The 23,831-nt window shown below is 47.7% G+C and overlaps 1 protein-coding gene across 1 annotated transcript in view; it reads right to left on the reverse strand.

Annotated features, from left to right (window-relative positions):
- LOC119374883 (organic cation transporter protein) overlaps window positions 1–23,831 on the reverse strand; it is a 62,267-nt gene that overhangs the window by 32,085 nt on the left and 6,351 nt on the right. The window contains exon 3 of the mRNA XM_037645090.2: window positions 23,655–23,758. Coding sequence (XP_037501018.1) covers window positions 23,655–23,758 — 104 coding nt within the window. The remainder of the gene's footprint in view (window positions 1–23,654; window positions 23,759–23,831) is intronic.

Consider the following 23,831-nt stretch of genomic DNA (forward strand, 5'->3'; position numbering starts at 1 on the left):
CGCTTTCAGTTCCAGCCTTACGCAACCAGCACATGCTGCGCACATTTTCATTTACAGATGTTTAAAATGGCATCTTATTGCGGTACGTTTAGGTGGGCTGCGGGTGCGTGCGAAAAGCTGCTGAATCACAGGATTTTCGTTTTGTAACTGGAAGCACCAGTCCCTGGGCTTCCCGAAAGCTTTGATCCACACACGTCATATCACACGGACCAATATCCGATGCAGCGCACAGTACTATGTGATGTTAAAGGGGTCATGAAGCACCCCTTGGGCTGATTGAAAAAACACATCCTGCGGAAAGCTGACACGGCTATGAACTGCTCTGCCAAATATTACAGTCGTGCGCGCCGCGTAATGGCCACAAGCGGAGCGCGAAGTTGCCGTTTCCCCAGGCACCCTCTTTTCAAACAGAGGCCGGTTCTCACTCTCGTCGGTGGGCGTGGAGTCTGTCCGCTGTACGTCGCAAAGACATAGCATGCTTATTGGCCGATAGCCGACGTAAATCGAGAGCGGCGTTCGGATCAGACGCGCTTCTTGCCGCGGAATGCCGCCACTTGCCGGCGCCGCACTCGCACAAGCGAATCACAGCGGGAGAGCGATCGCGTTTCATGACGCGCGCTGGCGTAACTTCTTTCCCCCATGCCATCCCTCCCTGTCTAGCTTCCAGTGCGCTCGTCGGCACGAGAAAAGAGAGAAAGCGCTGGGAGCGTGCGACAAACCCCCGTAACTCCGCTGATTCTTGACGGATTCGAGAAATTTTTGCGGCAATCGATTCGGGAGGCAGTACACTCCGATACTGAGGCCATTAGATCATTACTTGGAAAAGTGGTTCATGACCCCTTTAAAGGAGAAGGCATGCTGGTTTTTTTCTGTTCACGTAGGGCGACAGATATGACAAGAGATGAATAAAAATCCCAGTTTCACCGCAAGGACGATGCAATGAGTGCGATAGCAACAAATGAAGTAAAGCTGCAGGCAGCTAACTCAGATGCAGTCTCGCGTAACTCTACAAAATGGTGCTGTAAGAGAACACAGCCACTCCAGGAAGGAAAGGGGATTTCGCACAGTCTCTTCGAGTTGAGAGCGCAGCATATAGAAGGGTATATGAGGCGTCCGCTGATGCTTGTCGAGATAGCGATTTTGATTTCATTTCAGTTAGGGCGAAATCATTGCACTGCTGTTTGAAAAAGAACAAATAATTTTTCCTATTCTTTGATTGGCTTAACTATCTGTTGGTTTCATTAGTAGTGTCTAACAAAAAAAGAACCCCTCGAAAAATTCCCCTTCGTTCGTTGAGATTACGACAAACACTTGCGTTAGCCCTAAAGTAAAAAGCAACTGCAAAAGCGTCTAACTTTGTCATTTAATTACTATGCCTCGCTTGTCTAAGCTTAGTTCGCTTCCCTTACGTTGCTGATTTGTAGGTAACTGAGAAGGTCGTAACGACATCATTGAGAAGGGAGAAATAAGTTTCCACCACGATACGCGTAGAAAAGTTCGAAAGAGCTTTGTTCACCATAACTTGATCGGGCGTTCTGTTCCTTAGGACGTTTATAAAAGAGCAAAGTAAGAATTACAAATGTAGATCTGAACGATGTGATACGCGTGGGGTGTTTAAACATACACTAAAAAAGTCATATAATACAGAGAAAAAAAGAAACGGCAGCTCAAGATTACAGTCAAGAACCGAAACCAAAACGAAAGCTGCTTTTTGTTTCGGCGGCGACATCCTGTGCGAAGCTGCAGAACTAAGTCACTGGCTGAAAAAAAAAATGCTGATCCGTCGCCAGGAATCGAACCTATGACGGCGCGGCTATGCCGCGTCCTGCACTTGAGCGATTAGCTCGCTTGGCCACGGTGAATGCCTTGTCGCCGGTGGTAAGCAAGGGTTTATCAGTTTACCACAAACATTTGAACGACCGCGCTTCATAAAACGCGTTAGGGAACAATGTTATGCCAATTGCGGCAAATTGAGATTGGCTTCAAACGAAAGCTGATTGTCAGGACTACATGTGATTTCCTGACCATTACCATACCTTGCTTAGTTTTACGACAGTGACCGTTTTTGTCTCGAAAAACAGGCCCCATTTTTCGCCGTTTCCATAGACTCCCATTGTACAATCTTTAACTGCTCTGGGAACAAAATTGAAGCTTACTGCAACATGATCGCTGCAGTCTTCTCGTCCGTTTAGGTTCCCAGAAGCGCTCTGTGGTCTGCGTTTTTCAACATTCACCCTCTACACTTAATTATTAGGGAAAAACTCGCCAGTTCCATTGAAAATGCGCTAGATTCGCGCCGGGGCCGCCAGGGGCGCTGGCTGTGATGTGTCCACAAAAGCTGGATATGAGGTAAAACGGATGACCACAAAAAACTATCATGATCATCAATGGGTACGTGCCACAGAAATTGGGCAATTCCTACTGCTCACCGCTGGCCCACTGAAAATGAAAATTGGCGTACTCACGACCGGAAGGCGAGCGTCGTAACCACTCCGCTATCCAGGCACGCTAGCAAAGCATAGCATATAGCCTTGTATAGTATTGTATAGCGAGTGGGTGGGAAAAGGAAGAAAGGGTGCGGAGAGGGTGAGGAGAAGGGAAGAGGTTAAAGCATAGAAAGAGAAAGAAAGGAAGGAAAGACAGAAAAAGGAAGGAAAGAGAGAAAGACAGGTAATCTAATAAAGAGTGAAACGCATAGCATAAAAGGACAAGAGAGAAATCGACACAAAGACAGTGAAGAAAAACAGAAAGGGAAAGAGAGAGAGAAAGTAAGCGGCGTTAGCCAGAAGAATTGAGCATTGACCAGCTTCGTTCTGCCGAGCTTTGCACGCCTTAGTGCAAGCTCCCCCGCCCACCCCCCACCCCCTTTTCTTTTTTTTGCGTCCGCTTTCATGACTACCCCAACCCACGAAACACGAAACCTCTACAAAACGATTTATAGGTTTATAGAGGTTTTAAACGTTTTAATGACGTTTTATAGAGGTTTTGGGTTTCATGGGAAGGTTCGATAGGCGTTCAGATACACAAACTTCTTTGAAACAATCCTTAAAAATTTATCTCTATCTTGACCCGTCGTATTCAGTTGTAGTATAGAACGTTCAGAAATATTTGGAGACACTATAATCTTGCATCGTTGTCGTAGAGGGGCGGCGGGGACGACAAGGGGCCCATGAAGGAGCACAGCTGGAAGGCATTGCGGACATGCCCTTCATCGACACCTGCTGGCCAGTGTCACTGGTTGATGTCGAACACTGGCAAATAGGCGCCCAGTGCTCGCCCGTATACGACCGAGTTTGCAGGAGAACAGGAGCAGGACGCCCACAGGCCCAGAGCAATGGCGAGAAGTATCAGCAGATGGCAAGGGTCCAACACAAGTCGTGGATGCAGGGCATGATAAAAATGAACACGATCGAAGGAGCACTTCATCCGGCAAAAATTGGTCACGGCATTCTCCCTCACAGCGACCACATCAAGTACCACCAGGTGCTCGAATAGCAGACGACGTGAAACAAGATCCTCGTACAACACGTGTCCATCCTGGCAGGGCTCTATCTTCTGGAAGTCCGGGGTGCCCACTGTTACCTCAGATAAATATTTTAAACTGCTCATAGTGGTGCACACAAAGGAGAATTCAGAGGTGGAGCTCTTGGCCAGGACAACGCAACCACTCAGCGGATTAATGGCCGCGCTCACCAGGCACAGGCGCATGGCCGGGGCAAGCAGGTGGACGGCCCGTTGTAAGCGGTCTCCGAGTGGACAGCGACCAGGGATGTCCCGCGTGTCCACCACCAAGAAGAAAGCACGGCCGGGCGCGAGCTTCACGAAAGTGGCGGAAAACGGACGATCCTGGCGTTCACCTTGTGGTTTGGAACCTGTTGTGGGAGTCGCCCCTGTGCCACATTGCTTGATGCACATCGCGGCGTTGTTCTCCATATTTTCGAGTTGGGAGCTGGAAAGACAGCTTGCCGGAATGGCGGAGGTTCTGGCACGCTCTCACGCGCCGCCAAGGTTAGCTGACTGGTTAATGGTCGGTACTAAATGAAATGGCACGACCCACTATAGTGTAGTACAAGAGATATGTGGGTGGAGGAGGGACCGAATTAAGCAGAATGTAGTATGACAGCGGCATATAACTAAAGTTCTTTTCCATTAAACCGTCTATGCACTGGCAACACTTTGACATCTGTTGAACGCTTCGGCAACGTCATGCAACACTAAAACGACAAGCGCAATTAATCTAAGTGAACTTTTAAATTCGTCTTGAACACCAGGAAAGTGCCCCACTTCTTTCGTAGATTATTTATGTAATTGCGATGTTTTACAGCTAGTTCAACTGAATCTTAGTATATCTTGTCGCGCGTCCTTGGTCAATTTCATCTGCTTCCTCTTGCTGAACTTTTCAGACGAGGATTTTTTTTGTATTCTAATTACATTCCTTTATTCGTATAATCAAAACTCAACTTAATTTTCTGTCTTCTTCTTTTCTGCTTTTGAAGGCCTTGTTTTATTACTTCTTTCCTACCGTCTGAGGGAATATCACTTAGCAGACTGGCAATGTTCTTTTTTTTTACCTTGAGCGTGCCTCAAGGACTCTCCTTTTTTTTTTGTCTTGTTTACTCGTACTGCTGAGAAGCCTACTTGAGTTTAGACTATTATACGCATCTTACAGCCCACAATTGCTGAGTAACTGATACCATCTCCAAATCTGCGTTCCGCATTTGGGGATGAATTCACAAATTTTTGAGTTCGTAATCTGCCATTAGCCAACTGATTTCGTTAATAATATGCCAAGCATGACGACTGGCTTGAAGTTTCCGTTACGAAGAATTAGACGTTTTTGTGGATACGGGCCCTGTTCTGACCCTGGAGAGTATAGGCAAAATTTAGAAGTGTTAGAAAAATAAGAAGTCTTTTACAGTAGAGCTGTTATGCTCGAGGTTTGCCGTGTGTCGTAAAAAGAAAATTATTATCATCATGAACCGGCACTGCACTCTTCGACCTCTTCTTCATCTTCGTCCTTCTTCCTCTTCTGCTTCGCTCCCAAAATACGTGCGCTGATTTGTCCGGCGTGGGAGGCAATAACTCTGATGGGCGAGAGAACGAGTAGAGGGAGAAAGAAAGAAAGAGAAAGAAGGAAATTCTTGACCAAAGAAATTTCTTGGCGAGGCGAGATTCGAACTCGCGTACTCACGAATCGAAGATGAGCGTCGTAACCACTCGGATATCCAGGCACGCTAGCAGACCATAGCATAGCCTTGTGTAGTATAGTATATCGAGGGTCCGGGAAAGGGAAGTGAGGTGAGGATGAGGGAAATGAGGAGGGGAGCATGAGTGCAGAGAGAGAGAGCGCGAGACAGAAAAAAGAAAGAGATCGACAGAAAGAGAAAGAGAGAAATAGAAAGAAAGGGAAAGAAAGAGAGAAAAAGAAGAGAAAACGACTACATAGAGAGAGGGAGAGAGAAAGAAAGCGAAGAGAGAAAAATATGTAAAGACAGAGAATAGAGAGAGAGAAAGAGACAGAAACAGACAAAAAAAGATAGAAAAAAAAGAGCGCAAGCATAGCCATGTATAGTATAGTATAGCAAGGGGTAAAAGAAAGAGAGTGGTGAGACGGTAAAAAGCCTAGCGAAGCCAGGACCAGCTGGGTCCCTACCAGCTCTGCTGTGACACAGTCTTGTACAACTTTGTGCCAGCTGCGCTAATTTTTAACGTACAACTCTTTACAGTTGTTTAAAAAAGTCACAGTATCACCGCAAGGGCGAACCAGTAAATGCAATAGCAATAAATTGTAATATTATACGAAGTGAGGCTCGCAGCTAACTATTTTGGATCCGATCTCGCGTAACTCTATAAAACGCTGGTGTAAAAGAATACGGCCGCTCCAGGGAGAGATGCTCTTTCCGCACAGTCTCTTCGTGTTGGGAGCACAGCACGCAGAAGGGTATACGAGCCGCCCGTTGATGGGTGCCGACACTTCCGAGATAGCGCGCGCGCCAGCGATCGCGACCGCACCCTTAGAATCAAAGTTCAAAGTTTCTGCTCGAATCAAAGTTCAAAGTGTCTGAACGATTGGACCCAAGAGCGTAAGCTACGCTATGTCTACCGCGCTCTCGACGATATACGTGAAAACGTGGTTTGAGAACCATGAGGCAGCGCTAACGTCGTGGGATGAGCTTCGTCGGCAGTTCCTCAACGCCTTTGCCAGAGCAGACAGGAAGGAGAGAGCGAGTGCGCGATGGAGACCAGAGTTCAAGGCCCAAACGAAAGGGTGACAACTTACATGCATAGAGGACATGGATCAGCTTTTCAGGCGTGCGGACCCCGCCATGACTGAAACCAAGGAAGTTCGCCACCTAATGCGAGGTGTCAAGGAAGAAATGTTTGCCGGCCTCATTCGAAACCCGCCTGCGATACTTGCGGAGTTCCACGATGAAGCCACTGCCATGTAGGGCCCTTCAACAGCCTGCCAGGCAGTATAGCCGCAATGTAGTGCATTCAAACGAGGTCACTTCGGTCACTCTCGGCAATTACAACAGCGCCTTGCGAGAGCTCATCAGGGCTGTTATCAAGGAGGAGCTACAGAAGATGCAGATGACTGCTCCACCTGTACGGCAGCCCTCCGTTGCGGAGATGGTGCGCGCCGAGGTACGTCAGTACGTCCACGTTCCCCAACGAGGCACCACAACAGCGGCAGTGCGTCGAAATGAGCTACGCGGATAGAGTGCCTCGATGCGCGCGCCCCCGCTTAGAGTGATGTCAGCTTTTGAAAGGGCACATGCCGCCTCCTCGGCCTTGGCGGCAGTGTGGCCGCCATTTTGAATCCCCCACCCGGTCGCTTGTGCGTGGCGCGCGTGCTGTTTTTAGCTCGGTGCACGTTTCCCGTTCAGTTTCATGCGCTCACTACCGTCACCATTGCCGGGTGTTGCGTGCCGCAGCGCACCAATCGTTCCAGGAACGCTGGAAGTTGTATCGTTTTCCAAGGGACCCGAAAAGAAGGCTTCTTTGGACAGTAAAAAATCAAACGTGACATCCGATGAACACATCATCCAATTGCAGAGCAAGTTTCCAGCCGGTATAGGCTTCCAAAGCAACGTCGAGAGTCGCCACTGCTCTTATCGCAACTGGGAATATACACGGCGCGTCTCCTTTCGCTACAACACTGCCTCCCCCGCTTCCGCGCACACGCAGAGCTCTCGGATTGCATCTGTGGTGCGTCACAGTGTAACTATCGCTGGCTAGCAGTGCTCTGGGCCGAATGAGGAGCGCATACGCGCACGTGTTCTAGCCATCGCCGCTGCCAAATCCGGCGACAAACCGCCTTCGCCGGAAGCGCCTATCCCGTAACGCATAGATCGGCCGCGCGAGCGTCGTGCCCAAACTTATGCTTGGATTCCCTATTTCGAATGGACATGCAAGCAAAACTTGTGCCGGCGTCAACCTTGCGTAAGAAATTGACACCCTGATATTATTTGTATGCTTAAAAGATATTGGTTCACATGTGCATGAATCCTGCACCTTACTTCGTAAACATTCCTTACTGCACTTGGTTGATATTGTATCTTCCTTTGATTTTTGCTTTCGCTATTTCTTTTTTTGTTATGTGAAGTGTATCATGCAATATATTATGCGTGTTTGTTTGCAGATGATATCCTTCATTTTTCTCTAATAATAATTATATGTGGGAATTTGCGTCCCGAAACCACGATATGCTTATGAGAGACGCCGTAATGGAGGGCTCCGGAAATTTCGACCATCTGTTGTTCTTTAACGTGCACCTAAATCTAAGTACACGGGCCTCTGGCATTTCGCCTCTATCAAAATGGGGCCGCTGCGGCCGGGATTCGATCCCGCGACCTTCGGGTCAGCAGTCGAGCACCATAACCATTCGAAAACCACGGCGGGTTCTTATTTTCTATATTCATTTCCGTGGTTTAAGTACGCCACCTGCGTTGTCTGATGCCCATGTATGTGTGTGTACAGTTAAATCTTCTTTATTCCTGGCTGTTTCTCTGTTTCAAGGTTACCCTTTCGTCCTGTCCTAAATCAATACGCAGTTCTTGTTTTAGATGCGTAGCAGCTCTTTGACTAGCCTGTGTAACGCTGTCCGTCCGTCCGCACAAACGCGAGGCAACGCGCTTCCCTCGGCGCAGGTGTTGGAGCGGTGCCAAGTAGGTCACGCCGCAGCTGGGCGTTGACGTCACGCACCCCTCGCACGCTATACCTCGCAGGTGCGCGCGTACGTCACTCTCTCCCTCACTCGCCGGAGCGCCGCAGCTGCCGGCTCCAACGCCCGCTCGCCTCCCGTGTCTGCGTTTCAAACAAACGTTTACACTAGTAAACGCTACACCGTGTTTCGCTTCAAACGAATCTTCCAGCGCTCACCGCAGCACCCGCGTTAGCGCCGTTCAACCCGTGACGCCACCCGTGCGCAACGCTGCTGCTTCACATCCCATCAGCGTTCCCTTCGGGGAGATGGTCCAATTTTTTTTAATGATGCACGATCATTGCGAGGCGACTAGTGCCAGGCCATAGCAAATTCTGCCACGGAGCACTTTATTTGTGTAATTGCTTCCGTCAGCGCAGTGATAATGCGCTCAAATAAATGACCTGTACACTGGATATGGGAGCGGCAGGCGTTTACACACACACACACACACACACACACACACACACACACACACACACACACACACACACACACACACACACACACACACACACACACACACACACACACACACACACACACACACACACACACACACACACACTCAGTATTTAAATCCTTTGAGCAAGCATAATTTATTTATTTATAATATAAGCCATGAAGAATCAAACAGGAGTGCACATACAAACAGTACTCGCGAAGGATCTATAGAAAGAAGACGCATGAAAACAAGAAGACGGGGCAGCATTGTGTACGGTAGACACGCGATGTCAGTAAAAAAAATGCAAGAAACAAAGTCCAGTTGTACAATGAGTACCTCATGGAAACCGGTTATGCAATAAAAAGTCACAGGGTCCCTTATGCATTCACTTAAGACGACTTGAAGGCGAAAGCCATCTTCTTTTTGTTTTTTGCGCACCTAGCGTAGTTTTGCAGTACCTCCAAGATCGGTGGCACCTCACCTGGTTTTGCACTGCCTCCGTGATCTGGCCACTTGTGACCAAGCTACGATGTCATGCGATAACGGCATCATGTGACATCACGCCAAAATTTGTGAAGTCATGATGATGTCACATAGTGACGTCTCACATGACGATGGTTTTTTTTGCATTCCTCCTCCCTGACACCGCTTTACGCTGACGCCGTAGACGCGGGACGCCGACGGTCAAATTTCGCGTTTTATGAGGCGTTTAAGGCCTTCGCCTTAAAAAATACGTCCGCCACAGTGGTATAGGGGTTAAGCTACTCGGCTGCTGACCAGAAAGTCACGGGTTCGATCCCGGCCACGGCGTTCGCATTTAGGTGGAGGCGAAATGCTAGAGGCCCGTGTACTTTGCGATGTCAGTGCAGGTTAAAGAACACCAGGTGGTAAAAATTCATGGAGCCCTACACTACGGCGTGCCTCATAATCATATCATGGTTTTGGCACGTAAAACCCCAGATATTATTATTAACAAAACAGACGAATAAACGACGCCGTGCATCTGCCGCACAAAGTTCAAAATAGTATTGGAAACACTCGATAATATGTACATGCAGGGGCATGCAAAAAAAGAGAAAAACTGCAGATACAAAAAAGAAGGAAAAACAGAGATACTGCGCGTATGCAAAGCTTTATGGCATACTACACAACAACGTATTCATCGTTTTGATAACGACTCGAGTGCCGATACAAAGCGGCCACAGATTGTGAGCAAGAAATGTCAGCAATAGTAATGATAAAGAAGCTTTCATTTCATTTTAGCAGGATATTCGCACCATACTGCCCCCTGGCCCTTTATTCTGTGTACAATATGTGTGATGCCATTTATAATAAACGAGTAAACTGTTTGCAAACTTAGCAAAATGAGCCACCTTAATCGCGCTTCGGTAGCTTCGCAAAACTAAATTGTGTGTGTCCAGATACATATACTGCTGCTGCTGCTGACATGTATACGAATACTTTAAACGTATATTTGCGTATTTGGAATGCAGAGCTTACGAGAAAATTAAGTAAGGCTTTAGATTTTGTCGTTTCCGGCGTAAGGAAGATGATTCGTTTTCAACATACCGGAGTCTACGTCTACCCCTAGCGCATAAGACATGCACAGGCCGTCAGGTTACGCGAACTACATGCTTCCTTAATAAAAATTTAGGCAACAACAGCAATAAAAGCTGCCCAAGCTTCAAAAAAGAAAAGAAAAAGAGAAAGCTCACTAGCGTGCACTTATTTCCGGACGTATCCGCGCACCGCAAGCGCTTTGTGTAGCGCGCTTCGCATGCTGCCGAGCTGCGGCGGGATTCGTAATGGCGGCCGTCGTAGCAGACGACGCCCCTGTCCTCACCCTCAGCGCAGTGCGACGCCCTCCACCGTGCAGCAGTGCCGGCGTGGTGCACCCCGCTGAGAAAAGGGAAGTATACGCGGGTATACGTCCTTGCAGCCCACCGTTCATCGCCGAAGCAAGACCAACGAATAGCGATGGCTGGCGCCCACCGGACCACAGGCCTCTTTGTTTTCATTGTGAGGAAGCCTGCCAGCTTGCTCGGAACCGCATTCGCACGAAGTAGGATACTGACGCTCGCCGTTACAACCTGGGTCGACGGAATGTCCACTATTAACCGGGTGGCAACGTGTGGGTGTGGAGACCTATTCGACATTGTGGGCTCTCGGAGAAGTTGTTACGACGCTATTTTGGCCCTTACGAAGTTGTGCGCTGCCTCAGTGATGTGAATTACGAGGAGGTGCTCCAAAGCTCTGACCCGAGTTTGAGCCAACGACGTCCACGCGCAGAGGTTGTCCACGTAGTACGGATGAAGCCGTACCACACCCGCGAGTGATAAGAAACCCTTCACAACCCCTTCGCACCATGTACTACATTATTTGTTCATTTTTCTTCACGCAACCACCTTTCTCCATAGTTCTGTCCTCTTGCATCTGAACCGGTCGACTGGACGGTCTGACGAAGTTAATCTGTGTGCGCGCGCTTTTGGGTGTCAACCATTTTTTAAAGTAAACGCCCCTGTTTTGTATCTTCGCCCCTGTATCTTCTAGCGTCTAACTGTTAGCCTGGTGACAATACAACGGACGCTCTGAGTCTTCCCATTAGTCCCTTTCCTAGAGGGCTTCGGCACACGACACGCAACCGCGCGCATTTATTCCATGGTGGACGAACCATTCGTCCGGTGGTCTAACGGCTGCATTTGCTCCAACTTAGCCCGATTTCGCTCAGTGTATGTATGCTTCATGTGAAGTAATTTCTGCTACTTCAGGAGACAACTGATTCCGCTGGCTTATCGTCCTGGGAAAAAATGACATTTTAAATGCGTCAGTCCGGCAGCTTATTTCCTTTATCTTATTGACATGATCTAGTCGCTTCGAAACGTAATCCGGTTTGTGAAAGTATCGCGAGGGGACCAGTCCTGTTTGGTTATGACATATGTTGTGAAAAAGTTTCAACCTCAGATATTCCCTTCGTTTGTGCAGAAGTTCCCAACCAAGCCTCTCTTTTGCTTTTGAAACACTCAAATTCCTGGTATAATCAGAGCAGACAAACCGAACAGCCATGTTCTGAATTCTTTCTAAATTGGACTGAATACTATTGGACTGAATACTATTACTGAACACATCCAGCCTATGGCAAACCTCGCTTATACGAAAGAGAAGCATAGTGAATTCGGCTGCTTGTGCTTAGATTTAGCCGTACTTAACGTACCTCATGCGGTCGAAATCCGTAGTTCACACTATGGCGTGCGCCATAATCGGATCGCAGTTTCGAAACGTGATACCTTAAATATTACTTAATCGGGACTGTCTGCATGCTGCTATTGCTGACATGGTACAGCAAAAATTTAAACACTAACGCGTGCGAAGCTTCGCTGGGTACAGTGAATATATATATGAGCGTGATACACTTAAGAACTTTTCGCACGAATGGCATAAAAATCTCCCACGTGCAAACAAGGAATTTAAACCATGTCAAATATTCGTACATATCACCCCCGTATTCTCAAAGAAGCCTCGAGTCGAAGTTAGCCCTTCACTTGACCGAGATGAGCACAGCGCCGCTGCTCGACTGAAAATGTCACCGCGCTCCTCAAGAATCGCTGCAGATTATCGCTGATATGCAGTGACTTGTTCTGCCTAGAGACGGCGCTTCCATCGACTTTCTCAAGTCAAGGTGAAGCGTTGAGTGAATTGGGACGTTCTAGAATACGAAGTTCAGCTTTGCTTCGCCAGATCTGAGGATATATCTAGATTTGTTGTACAAGGTGCCATGCTTGAAGTCACTTGACAGGTGCCGCAATGGCAACTAAAAATTCGTAACGTATGATCTAGCATAAGAACGGCGGCACACATGAGATTAAACAACGGAGGTTTAAACGTCTTGTTAGAGCGGCATATATCCCTTTACCTCATCACTGAATGATATTCGGCTGTTGTATGAACGACAGAAGAGCGTCCATTCTCTCGGTCGCTCGTTGGGTGCCCGATGGACACCGCACGTCACAAAGCAAAGGCGGAACAACCATTATGTGACATCCTCCAGTCTATGGTACCTGACACATCTCGCGTTGTTCACACCGAACAAAGCGCCCGTGATAGACCCGAAATATCAATAATTGCTTTGTTTCTTGAAACTTTAGTTGAAAGCTCGTTTCGGTTTGATTTTGTGCTAACCTCGCTGACGTCTTCTAAATTTCTAAACTACCCAACTTCCCATCATGAGTAGTTGCTCTCGTTAAGCCCTGCCATTTTCCTTACCTCAACCTTAATATTTGTAGAACACTTTATTCTCCTCTCCTGCATCAGACGAGCAGCCTACATGAGTTCTTCAGGGAACGATTTCTACGTAACACATATAAGGCTGTGAAAGAACCAAACCACGAATTTCAATACATTCACCACGAAACAGAAGTGCCGATGGGCAACGCACGCTGTAAAGCGCTAGCGTTGACCTGCCTGACTACACATGATATCACTAATTTGTTTCGCGTTTTTTTTTTCATCCTTTTCCGAATGAACCTTGCGCCTTTGTCGAAATCAGGAGAGAGCGGTCATCGGCAACCTGATCTCACTTGTTTTTTTGCCTCCGCTTTCAGAACTGACTGGTTTCATAACTGGTTCAAGAGCCGTTCAGATACACAAAACTCTTTGAAACAATCATTAAAAATTTATCTCTATCTTGACCCGTCGTATTCCGTTGTAGTATAGAAAGTTCAGAAATATTCGAAGACACTATAATATTTCATCGTTGTCGTAGAGGGGCGGCGGGGACGACAAGGGGCCCATGAAGGAGCACAGCTGGAAGGCATTGCGGACATGCCCTTCATCGACACCTGCTGGCCAGTGTCACTGGTTGATGTCGAACACTGGCAAATAGGTGCCCAGTGCTCGCCCGTATACGACCGAGTTGTGAGGAGAACAGGAGCAGGACGCTCACAGGCCCAGAGCAATGGCGAGAAGTATCAGCAGATGACAAGGGTCCAACACAAGTCGTGGATGCAGGGCATGATAAAAATGAACACGATCCAAGGAGCACTTCATCCGGCAAAAGTTGGTCACGGCATTCTCCCTCACAGCGACCACATCAAGTACCACCAGGTGCTCGAATAGCAGACGACGTGAAACAAGATCCTCGTACAACACGTGTCCATCCTGGCAGGGCTCTATCTTCTGGAAGTCCGGGGTGCCCACTGTTACCTCAGATAAATATTTTAAACTGCTCATAGCGGTGCACACAAAGGAGAATTCAGAGGTGGAGCTCTTGGCCAGGACAACGCAACCACTCAGCGGATTAATGGCCGCGCTCACCAGGCACAGGCGCATGGCCGGGGCAAGCAGGTGGACGGCCCGTTGTAAGCGGTCTCCGAGTGGACAGCGACCAGGGATGTCCCACGTGTCCACCACCAAGAAGAAAGCACGGCCGGGCGCGAGCTTCACGAAAGTCGCGGAAAACGGACGATCCTGGCGTTCACCTTGTGGTTTGGAACCTGTTGTGGGAGTCGCCCCTGTGCCACATTGCTTGATGCACATCGCGGCGTTGTTCTCCATATTTTCGAGTTGGGAGCTGGAACGACAGCTTGCCGGAATGGCGGAGGTTCTGGCACGCTCTCACGCGCCGCCAAGGTTAGCTGACTGGTTAATGGTCGGTACTAAATGAAATGGCGCGACCCACTATAGTGTAGTACAAGAGATATGTGGGTGGAGGAGGGACCGAATTAAGCAGAATGTAGTATGACATCGGCATATAACTAAAGTTCTTTTCCATTAAACCGTCTATGCACTGGCAACACTTTGACATCTGTTGAACGCTTTGGCAACGTTATGCAACACTAAAACGGCAAACGAAATCTAAATCAACTTTCAATTTTGTTCAGAACACAAGTAAATTTCCCAGGGCTGGGCAAAGATACTTTGAAATTGTATCGCGATACGATACAAGATACTCAGGCAAGAAGCACTGGAGATACAAATACAAAATACTGCCGCAAAAATTGTATCCGATACGATACTTGGCAATTGTATCTTAAGATAATTCGATACATTCTCAAATTTGTTATTATAGATCCATATAATGTAGCAGCAAACGCCTATGCACGAAAATGTCTGCTTGAAAATGTCTTAACTGTGACCTATTTTGTTTCACTTGAATGAAATGTCTGTTGGTATCTCAAAAGTTTTTGCCCTTCTTCCTCAAAGTACATTAGTTCCCTTCCAAAACAGCTTATTGGGGTTTGTTTTAGCTTCTTCACATGACAACTCTTTGTACACTTCGCTGACAGCGGTACTTGCTTTGCACAGCTCGCCGACCATCTAGCAGGTTGCCATATAATCACAATAACTTCAATAAGAAGCCTTCGCACGACGGCGCAAATACCGGTGCGGACTTATACCTTGTCCGTAAAAGACAGCTTGCACAATACCGTATATCCGAACAGGTGTACAGCAGCAACAACGCTGGTAGCGACATTTTTCTTTCTTTTTCTTGGGGGGGGGGGGGGGGCGCATGGCGTATACTAGGGGTTTGAGACCTTCCGCTAGCGGCCCGGCCCGCGCACATGACCGTCTTCGTCTCATTTGTTTTTATTTTCTAAATAAGTATGTTCGTGAGCTGCACAGACATGACTGGTCTCAAGCATTCCTTTCGTGAGGAACATGTGGTCAAAATGTGCTGAAACATAACCGTGGAACAAAAACTCTATATTTCAGAATCCGCGTCCAGATATCAATCATTCTGTACATCGGTATCGATGTTTTTCGAATTATCACTCCAAGTCCCCTTCGAAAATGGCCTATATATGAGATATGGGAAAGGCTTCCTTTCAAACGTAATTTTGTTCACTCTCTCCCATCATCTTCACTGTCCCGGCCCTTGCAACTAAATTTCGCGACTGCGGCCCGCTGGCTATAAGCTCAGTTTGAGACCCCTGGTGTATACGTAGATGATGTAAACCCCCGATGAATTTTCATATTCTACTTATCTGCCGGCGTAAAGGATTCTTTGTTGATATACTCACTGACGTGCAATCTTTTTAGCAATTTTTCTTCAACGAGAACATGTGCAACACAGAAACGTCTCAGACGTATTGTATAGTTCCACAAAACGTCGCAGGACACCGCCGCTATTCGCGCTATTGCCAATTATAGCTCCCATTACGTGGCGATTAGTAATGCGAAAAATATTTAAGAAAGCCTAAAACAGGAAAACTAATATAAGTAAAATAGAGAGGTGGTTGTGTATCAAACATTCACATTGAATGAGTACAGAAACACAATACAGACGGCGCCCTGAATAGCTATGAGTATGAAGCATTGTCAACTTACCTGTTGATACAATAGATCATTCAGTGCCTATGGAAAATTGCCTGAAACGGCTCGTTGGGACGCTCATGAGCAAAACAGAGCATTCAGTAAAACAACGTTTCTCGAATCCCCTTCCTAACATCTTTAAGATGGCTCCTAATGATTTCCAATATTATAATGTACACTCAATTTCGCTATTTTCCTAAGCGGTAAGCAGAATGTCTTGTACTGTTTACTCAAGGTACGCCCACATTATTATATAATATCGCCTATTCAATATCGCCTTGGCAACGTGTAACTGTGTAAACAGTAGTGGAAATAAAGAAGACAGTCAGAAGAATAAAGCAGAGATCTTATTTTGGGAGCGCGTTACAAAAGACATACTGCAGTGACCAGACCGGAAAAACAGTGCAGAGACTCAGGTAATGTAAGGGATGCAAAATGACAGCCAAGAAAGCACTTGTGCTAATAATCAAATTATGATTTCATAAATTCTTTGAGTAAATGTAGCAAGAACTGAAAAATACGGTACGCCAAGATATTTTCTCTTAGGTAAACGCTTGCTCTTTTAGATCTAGCATCAGTACCAGTGGTGCTAACGTTGTTACATTCTTATTTGCATATGCGTTATTTCATGGCATGCAAGTCAAGCTTACGTCCACGAGATCCTTCAAATCGCTGATATGTAAAATCCACGCGACGCAAAGGAAACCCAGTCTTGCACGCATCACATTTCTTTACAGAGAAAGACGCAAGACGCAAGAGAATCTTCAATAACGACACTGTAGCAACATCAGAATTTGCGCGATAGACGCGGCGCAGGACAGCGACTAAGAGCAATTGTCGCGGCATTGGCGCAACTAAAAAGAAAAGAAATCGAACAAACAAAAGGTACGTGGGCTGGGCGTAGGCGTCCGCGCGCTTGTCTTTCTCATCTTCTGCCCTCACTGGGGTACTCTGGCGGAAAAATAAAATTGTGTCACTGCCCTGGCTTAGTGGCATACCAGCTTGAGAAGCGGAGACTGGCCAGCGATTATTGTTTCGCACGGTTGTGTTACGATAGAAGTATCTTGTATCTTAAGATACACGATACATTATCGAATGTATCGGAAATACAGATACAGATACTCATATTTCCAGAAGTATCGCGATACAGATACAAGATACCCAAGGAGTATCTAAGATAGTATCTAAGATACATGTATCTTCGATACTGCCCAGCACTGAAATTTCCCCAAATTTTTCCGAGGTGTGGCCCTAAAGCAAGGCCGGAGCGAAGTGGAAATAGCAGAAGAATATTGCCGATTGCTCGTAGGCTCGTCCTTCTCAACGGGATCGCCGTCATATTATGCCTCACCACCATCCTGTGACGAACGTCTCGACTTGCCGTTCACTTTGCACGAGCTCGACGCTGCGATCTCAGCCTCCCGACACTCCTCCGCGCCAGGACCTGATGGCATCACTTATTCGGCTCTCTCCCATCTCAGCCAAGAAGCACGGAAAGCTCTTTTGTCGTTCTACAATGCTACGTGGGACACGGCGAGAGTGCCGGATAATTGGAAGTGCAGCCGCATAGTGGCCCTACTGAAACCAGGCAAGTGCTCCAACGAGCTCTCTTCCTACAGACCAATCGCCTTAGCCAGTTGCGTCGGCAAGGTAATGGAACGTATGGTGCTTACAAGACTGGAATGGCTCTTGGAGAATACTTTCACCTTGCCAGATTTCATGAATGGTTTCCGCAGGGGTCGTTCATCTATAGACGGAGTTATAGACCTAGTTTCCTCTGTTGAGCAGGAAAGACAACGTCGGAGAATAGTGGGCGCAATTTTTTTGGACATAAAAGGGGCCTACGATAACGTCCTTCATGAGGCCATTCTCGACGCGCTTGAAGACGTTTGCGTAGGGGGTCGACTTCACGCATGGATTGTCAGCTATCTCAGCGAACGTACAATTTTCATGTCGACGGCTGATGGTGACACCGGCAGGCACTACGTCAACCGTGGTGTTCCACAAGGCGCGGTCCTCAGCCCCACGTTGTTCAACATCACGCTCATTGGTCTTGGAGCGGAGCTCCCTGACAATGTTAAAATCAGCGTATATGCAGACGATATTTGCATATGGGCCTCTGGAGTAACGCGTCCACAAATGCGAGCAAGACTACAACAGGCTACGACAATAACAGCCAAGGCCTGCAACTTTCAACGGCAAAGTGTGCAGCATTGGCGTTCACAAGAAAGTCAATGACGCGGTATCCCATCTTCGCTGACGGAGCAGCGATTCCTGCTGTCACACATTACAGATATTTAGGTGTTGTTATTGACCGCAACCTATCTTGGTCGAAGCATATCACGGCGCTACGGACCAAACTGGTCAGCTTTATAGACGTGCTTCGTGTTGTAGCGGGACTAAGATGGGGCCCCTCTGAGAAAAGCCTCCTGCAGCTATACCAGGCATTGTTTGTGGGATATCTACGCTACAGCTCACCTGTGCTTTCACGTATGCGTACAACGTGCATTCGTACGTTAAAGAGCCTTCAAGCGCGAGCACTCCGGACATGCCTAGGCCTCCGCGATGTACTACAACATCAGGCACCATTGAAGAGTCACGCACTCACCCTATAGAGACTTACACGTCTTGTGAACCTCTTCGAGTTCACCTTCGGCTGCTGACCCGGCATGCGCACCACCACCTGTCTTCACTGCAGACAAACCGACCAGGCTGCGCCTACTCAGAATGCATCAATACTCACAGGAGTATCATTCCTGTAGGTTTTGCACCAACCGTCATCCCTGAAGTGCCACTGTGGACACTGCGTAAACCACTGGTGCACCTTCAAGTACCTGGGATTCCGAAGAAATCACGTGTTCCTTGTGTTGGCCTCAGGCAACTCACCTTGGCTTACTTGACTGAGCGATACAACGACACTATACACGTATACACTGATGGATCTGTGACTCCGCGCGTTTCGACTGCTGCTTTTGTGATCCCTCAACTGGATATTTCCCGGCCGTACAGGTTAGACCATAAGTCCTCATCAACAGCAGCAGAATTGGTTGCTATACGAGAAGCTGTTCGATTTGTATCCGACCAAGCTCCACGCAAATGGACAATACTCTCTGATGCGAAATCCGCATTACAAGCCCTTCATTCATGCTCAAGAAAAGGACAACATTACGTATTGGCTTCCGAAATCATACAATCATTCGATATCACGCAACGGAATGGTCACTCTATCATCTTTCAATAGGTACCTGGACACTGTGGCTTGGCAGGCAACGTGCTAGCTGATGCTGCAGCAAAAGCCGCTGCTGATAACAGCGCCGTTCTCGTAAAAATTCCGTATTCGCGATGTGACGTGAACTCTTTGTTAAGATCGCTTATGCGAGAGTTCACGACAACTTACTGGTCTAACCCAGACCATCGGCATAGGCGTTTGCGGGAAACAGACCCTCACATGACCTTTCGACTCCCGGCTAAAATTACGCGCCGCCACGCCAGTCTGTTGCACCGGATTCGACTAGGCGTCGCCTTCACTCGACGCTACGCGCACATTATCGGCAGTGCGGACAGCCCGAACTGTCAGCGCTGCCAAGTAGATGAAACTTTAGCCCATATATTGTGCGACTGCCCTCTGTACGTGTCCGAACGGAAGACGCTGGCTTTAACGTTGGCCGGCATCGGTGTGAACACTCTAAGTGAGACTAATCTGTTGTCCGCAATGTCCGACCAGACAGCATCACCGACTGCTACAAGAGCGTTCATAGATTTTATCAAGAGTACAGGACTTGACGATAGACTTTAAGAAGACCACTGTGTTTCGTGGTTATTGTACATACGCATTACCTCTTCCTGTCCCCATCATCATCTTCATTACTCTTTTTTCCCCTTCCCCTTTTCCCCTGTGCAGAGTAGCAGGCTAGAGCGCTCAAGCTCAGGCCGACCTCTCTGCCTGCTAATAAATTTGCTCTATCTCTCTCTCCCCATTTCTTTCACAGATTATTTACTTCATTGTAATATGTTTTACAGCTTGTTCAAATTATGCCTTAAGGGCAAGTCTGTGTCGCAAAAAAAAGAGATCTGAATTTTATTATATTTTGTCACACTTCCTTGGTCAATTTCTTCTTCTTTCTCTTGCTGAACTTTTGAGACGACAAATATTTGTATACTTATAACGTTCCTTTATTCGTATAAGCAGAACTCAACTTAATTTAGTATCTTTTTTCCTTTATGCTTTCTAAGGCCGAGTTCTTATTATTTCTTTCCTGCCGGCTGAGAAAAATCCCTTGGCAGACTGATAATATTCCTTTACAGTGAGAGTTCCTCAATGGTATTTTTTTTTATTACTACTGCTTAGAAGCATACTTGTGTTCGGACTATTACGCATCTTACAGCTGCAGTTGCTGAGTGAATGATACCCTCTTCAACCGTGCGTTCCGCATTTGGGAATGAATTCACAAATCTTTCATTTCAAAAATGCCATTTGCCATTTGCCAACCGGTTTCGTTAATGATATGCTCAGCATAACGACTGGCTGGAAGTTTGTTACAGACTGTTCGTGGACGCGGGCCCTGTCCAGACCCCATGGTGAGCGCATGGGCGTCGGCAAGGTTTTGTCTTGTAGGGTACAAAGCCGTGTTGCATCACGGCGGGGGGGGGGGGGGTGGAGGGGTCGGGGGAGCGCTGGGGTGGCTTGGGGGGGAAGGGGGCAAGTGTTGATGCTGTTTTTTTTTTTGGGGGGGGGAGGGGGTCAAGTGCCCCTTTTGCAACCCGTGCCGACGCCAGTAGGTGAGCGTAAGCAAAGTTAGCGGTTTAGAACAATCAGCAGTCTATTAACCTACAACTCTTTACAGCTGTTAAAAACGCTATAGCTACGTACAGTAGATGCACTACCCTTCGTGGTAGCTCACTGACTGCGCATAACTTCGCTGCGGCAGCGGATGATACGATGGGCGCTCTGGACCCCCCATTGGTCCCTTTCCTAGAGGCCTTCGGCACACGACACGCAACCGCACGCATTTGGTCCATGGTGGACGAGCCGTTCGTCTGGTGGTCTTTTACGCGTTTTAGCTTCGCGTTCGTGTTTTTACATCCTTTTTTTGACGATGTACCTTGCACCTTTGCCGAAGCTAGGAGAGAGCAGTCGTTGCAGACCCTTCTGACTTTTTTTTTTTTTTTGCGTCCGCTTTCTTAACTGTCTCTAGATTCGAGAGACGTTCAGATACACAAAACTCTTTGAAACAAACATTAAAAATTTATCTCTATGAAGACACGTCGTATTCACGTGTCGTATAGAAAGTTCAGCAATATTCGAAGATACTAAAATATTACATCGTTGTGGCAGAAGGCCGGAGGTGACGAGCAGAGGCCGATGAAGGAGCACAGCTGGAAGGCATTGCGGACATGCCCTTCATCGACACCTGCGGGCCAGTGTCACTGGTTGATGTCGAACACTGGCAAATAGGGGCTCAGTACTCGACCGTACGACCGAGTTGCCAGGAGAGCAGGAGCAGGACGCCCGCAGGCTCAGAGCAATGACGAAATGTGTCAGCAGATGGCAAGGGTCCAACACCAGTCGTGGATGCAGTGCATGATGACGACAGCGTATAGAATGAAAATGCGCACGGTCCAAGAAGCACTTCATCCGGCGAAAAATGGACACAGCGTCCTCCCCGACAGCGACCACATCAAGTCCCAGCAGGCACCCGAATAGCAGACTCCGAGAATTGAGATCCTCGCACAAAGCATGTCCATCCTGGCAGGGCTCTATCTTCTGGAAGTCCACGGTGCCCGCTGTTACCGCTGTTAAAAATTTTAAACTGCTCATGGCGGTGGACACAAAGGAGGATTCAGAGGTGGGGTGCTTGGCCAGGACTACCCACCCACTCAGTGGAGTAATGGCCGCGCTATCCAGGAACAGGCGCATGGTCGGAGCAAGCAGATGGATGGCCCGTTGTAAGCGGTCTCTGAGTGGATAGCGACTGGGGATGTCCCGCGCGTTCACCGCCAGGAAGACAGCACGGCCGGTTGCGAGCTTCACAAAGGTGGTGGAAAACGGACGCTCTTGGCGTTCACCTCGCGGTTTGGAGACCGTTGTACGAGTCACCTGTGTGCCAAATTGCTTGAGGAACCCCGCGGCGTTCTTCATATTTCTGAGTGGGGGGCTCGAACGACTAGGAAGACAGCTTGCCGGAATGGCGGAGGTTCTGGCACGCTCTCACGCGCCGCCAGGGTTAGTTGACTGGGTGCATGGTCGGTCCTAAATGAAAAGCATAAGGCATAACCCACTGCGAGGTATGGGCTAATCGTGGTATAGGAGCGACAAACTGAAATAAAATGTAATATGACAGCGGCAGGTCACTTTATTTCACAATTTCTTCGGCCACCCTTGGAGTGTTTGGGCAGCAACCGCCACGATGGCCTAGTGGTTATAGTGCTCGCCTGCCGACTCGCAGGTCGCTGGATTGAATCCCGGCCACGGCGGCCGCATTTTCGATGGTGGCGAAAATGGTCGAGGCCCGTGTACTTAGATTTAGGTCCACGTTAAAGAACACTATGGAGATGGTCAAAATTTCCGGAGTCCTCCGCTACGGCGTCCCTCATAATTATATCGTGGCTTTGGGACGTAAAACCCCAACAATTATTATTATTCGTGTTTGGGCAACATCATTTATTTGTGGAATATTCCGCAACTTCACCCAATACTGGAATGGTAAATTAGAAATTTCGGTTTTTTACGAAGGCTAAGAAGTTTCCGGTTATTTATGCCTTTACAAGATCACAATTAATGTTTTACTATTTGTTGAACGAAGTTTCATCGTGTTTTTGTCAATTATTTTTAGGAAGCCTTTCTCTCCTCCTCTTATTGAACAATTGAGAAGGCATATGGTTGTACTCACGACTTTCGTTACCTATCGGCACAATTCGATTTCTTTTATTGCGATAGCAATTTTAGCAGCACAAGCGAAAATTAGCCGTCATCGTCGCCGTAATGTGCCATGAAAAGTCAAAGCGCGATAAGATGCACTCCTCAAACGGTACACTGTGGAATCAAATGATAGCGTGCGAGGGTACGCGTTGTCTTCGCTCGCCGGGCGGGACGGTGCAGCAGACGGACCTGAGTGAACCGTAGTTTGGAGGGAGATAAGTGCGAGCCTGCAGTGAGAAGGACGTTTATAGAGAACCTGTGTATGCACCGTAGCGGATGTGGCGAGAAAGCGCGGGATGTACAAAGGGGGATATGTGAAGCGCACGTCTCCTCTTTCTAGTCATGTGCGGCCGTAGTGGCAGAGCCGTTGCTCAGCGACGGTCGTAAAAACTGGCGGTGGTTGCAAAGTTACAGCGAGGATGCAGGTGGCGTTGTAGAAACGAGAGGCGACACGATGAATTTCCCGACTTCTGTTCGCGCTGTTCATCACACCAGCTTTGCAAATAACAGTGTTCGTATTCATCGAGTAGCGTGTGTTTACTGAGGTCGCGGTCGAGTTTCTCTAATTAGTACATACATACATACAAATATATAACTTTATTTGATTAGTAAGCAATTTTTTTGCTTCAATAAAAAAGGCCAGTAAGAATGCTGACGTTCCTACTTCTATATCGCAGTAATGCTTCACCTTTCGGGGGAAATGTACTTTACTTGGACCATAAAAAGTTACGGTGTAAGGCCACGCCGGTATTGCGTTAAAAATAAATCGGACCACTTGCCTGTCACCAATGTAGCCGAACAGCAGGTTGCCAACCACGCTGCCGATGTAGAATGCGCATTGTGCCATGGACACCATCCACGCATTATCGCAGACGACATCCATCTGCATTATTTTGGCGAGGCGAAGCTTATAAGTTTTTGTCATGGCTTTGCGTCCTCAAAGACAACGATTCGAA

The sequence above is a fragment of the Rhipicephalus sanguineus genome, chromosome 1 (genome assembly GCF_013339695.2).
Source record: "Rhipicephalus sanguineus isolate Rsan-2018 chromosome 1, BIME_Rsan_1.4, whole genome shotgun sequence".
NCBI classification, from domain to species: Eukaryota; Metazoa; Arthropoda; class Arachnida; order Ixodida; family Ixodidae; genus Rhipicephalus; species Rhipicephalus sanguineus.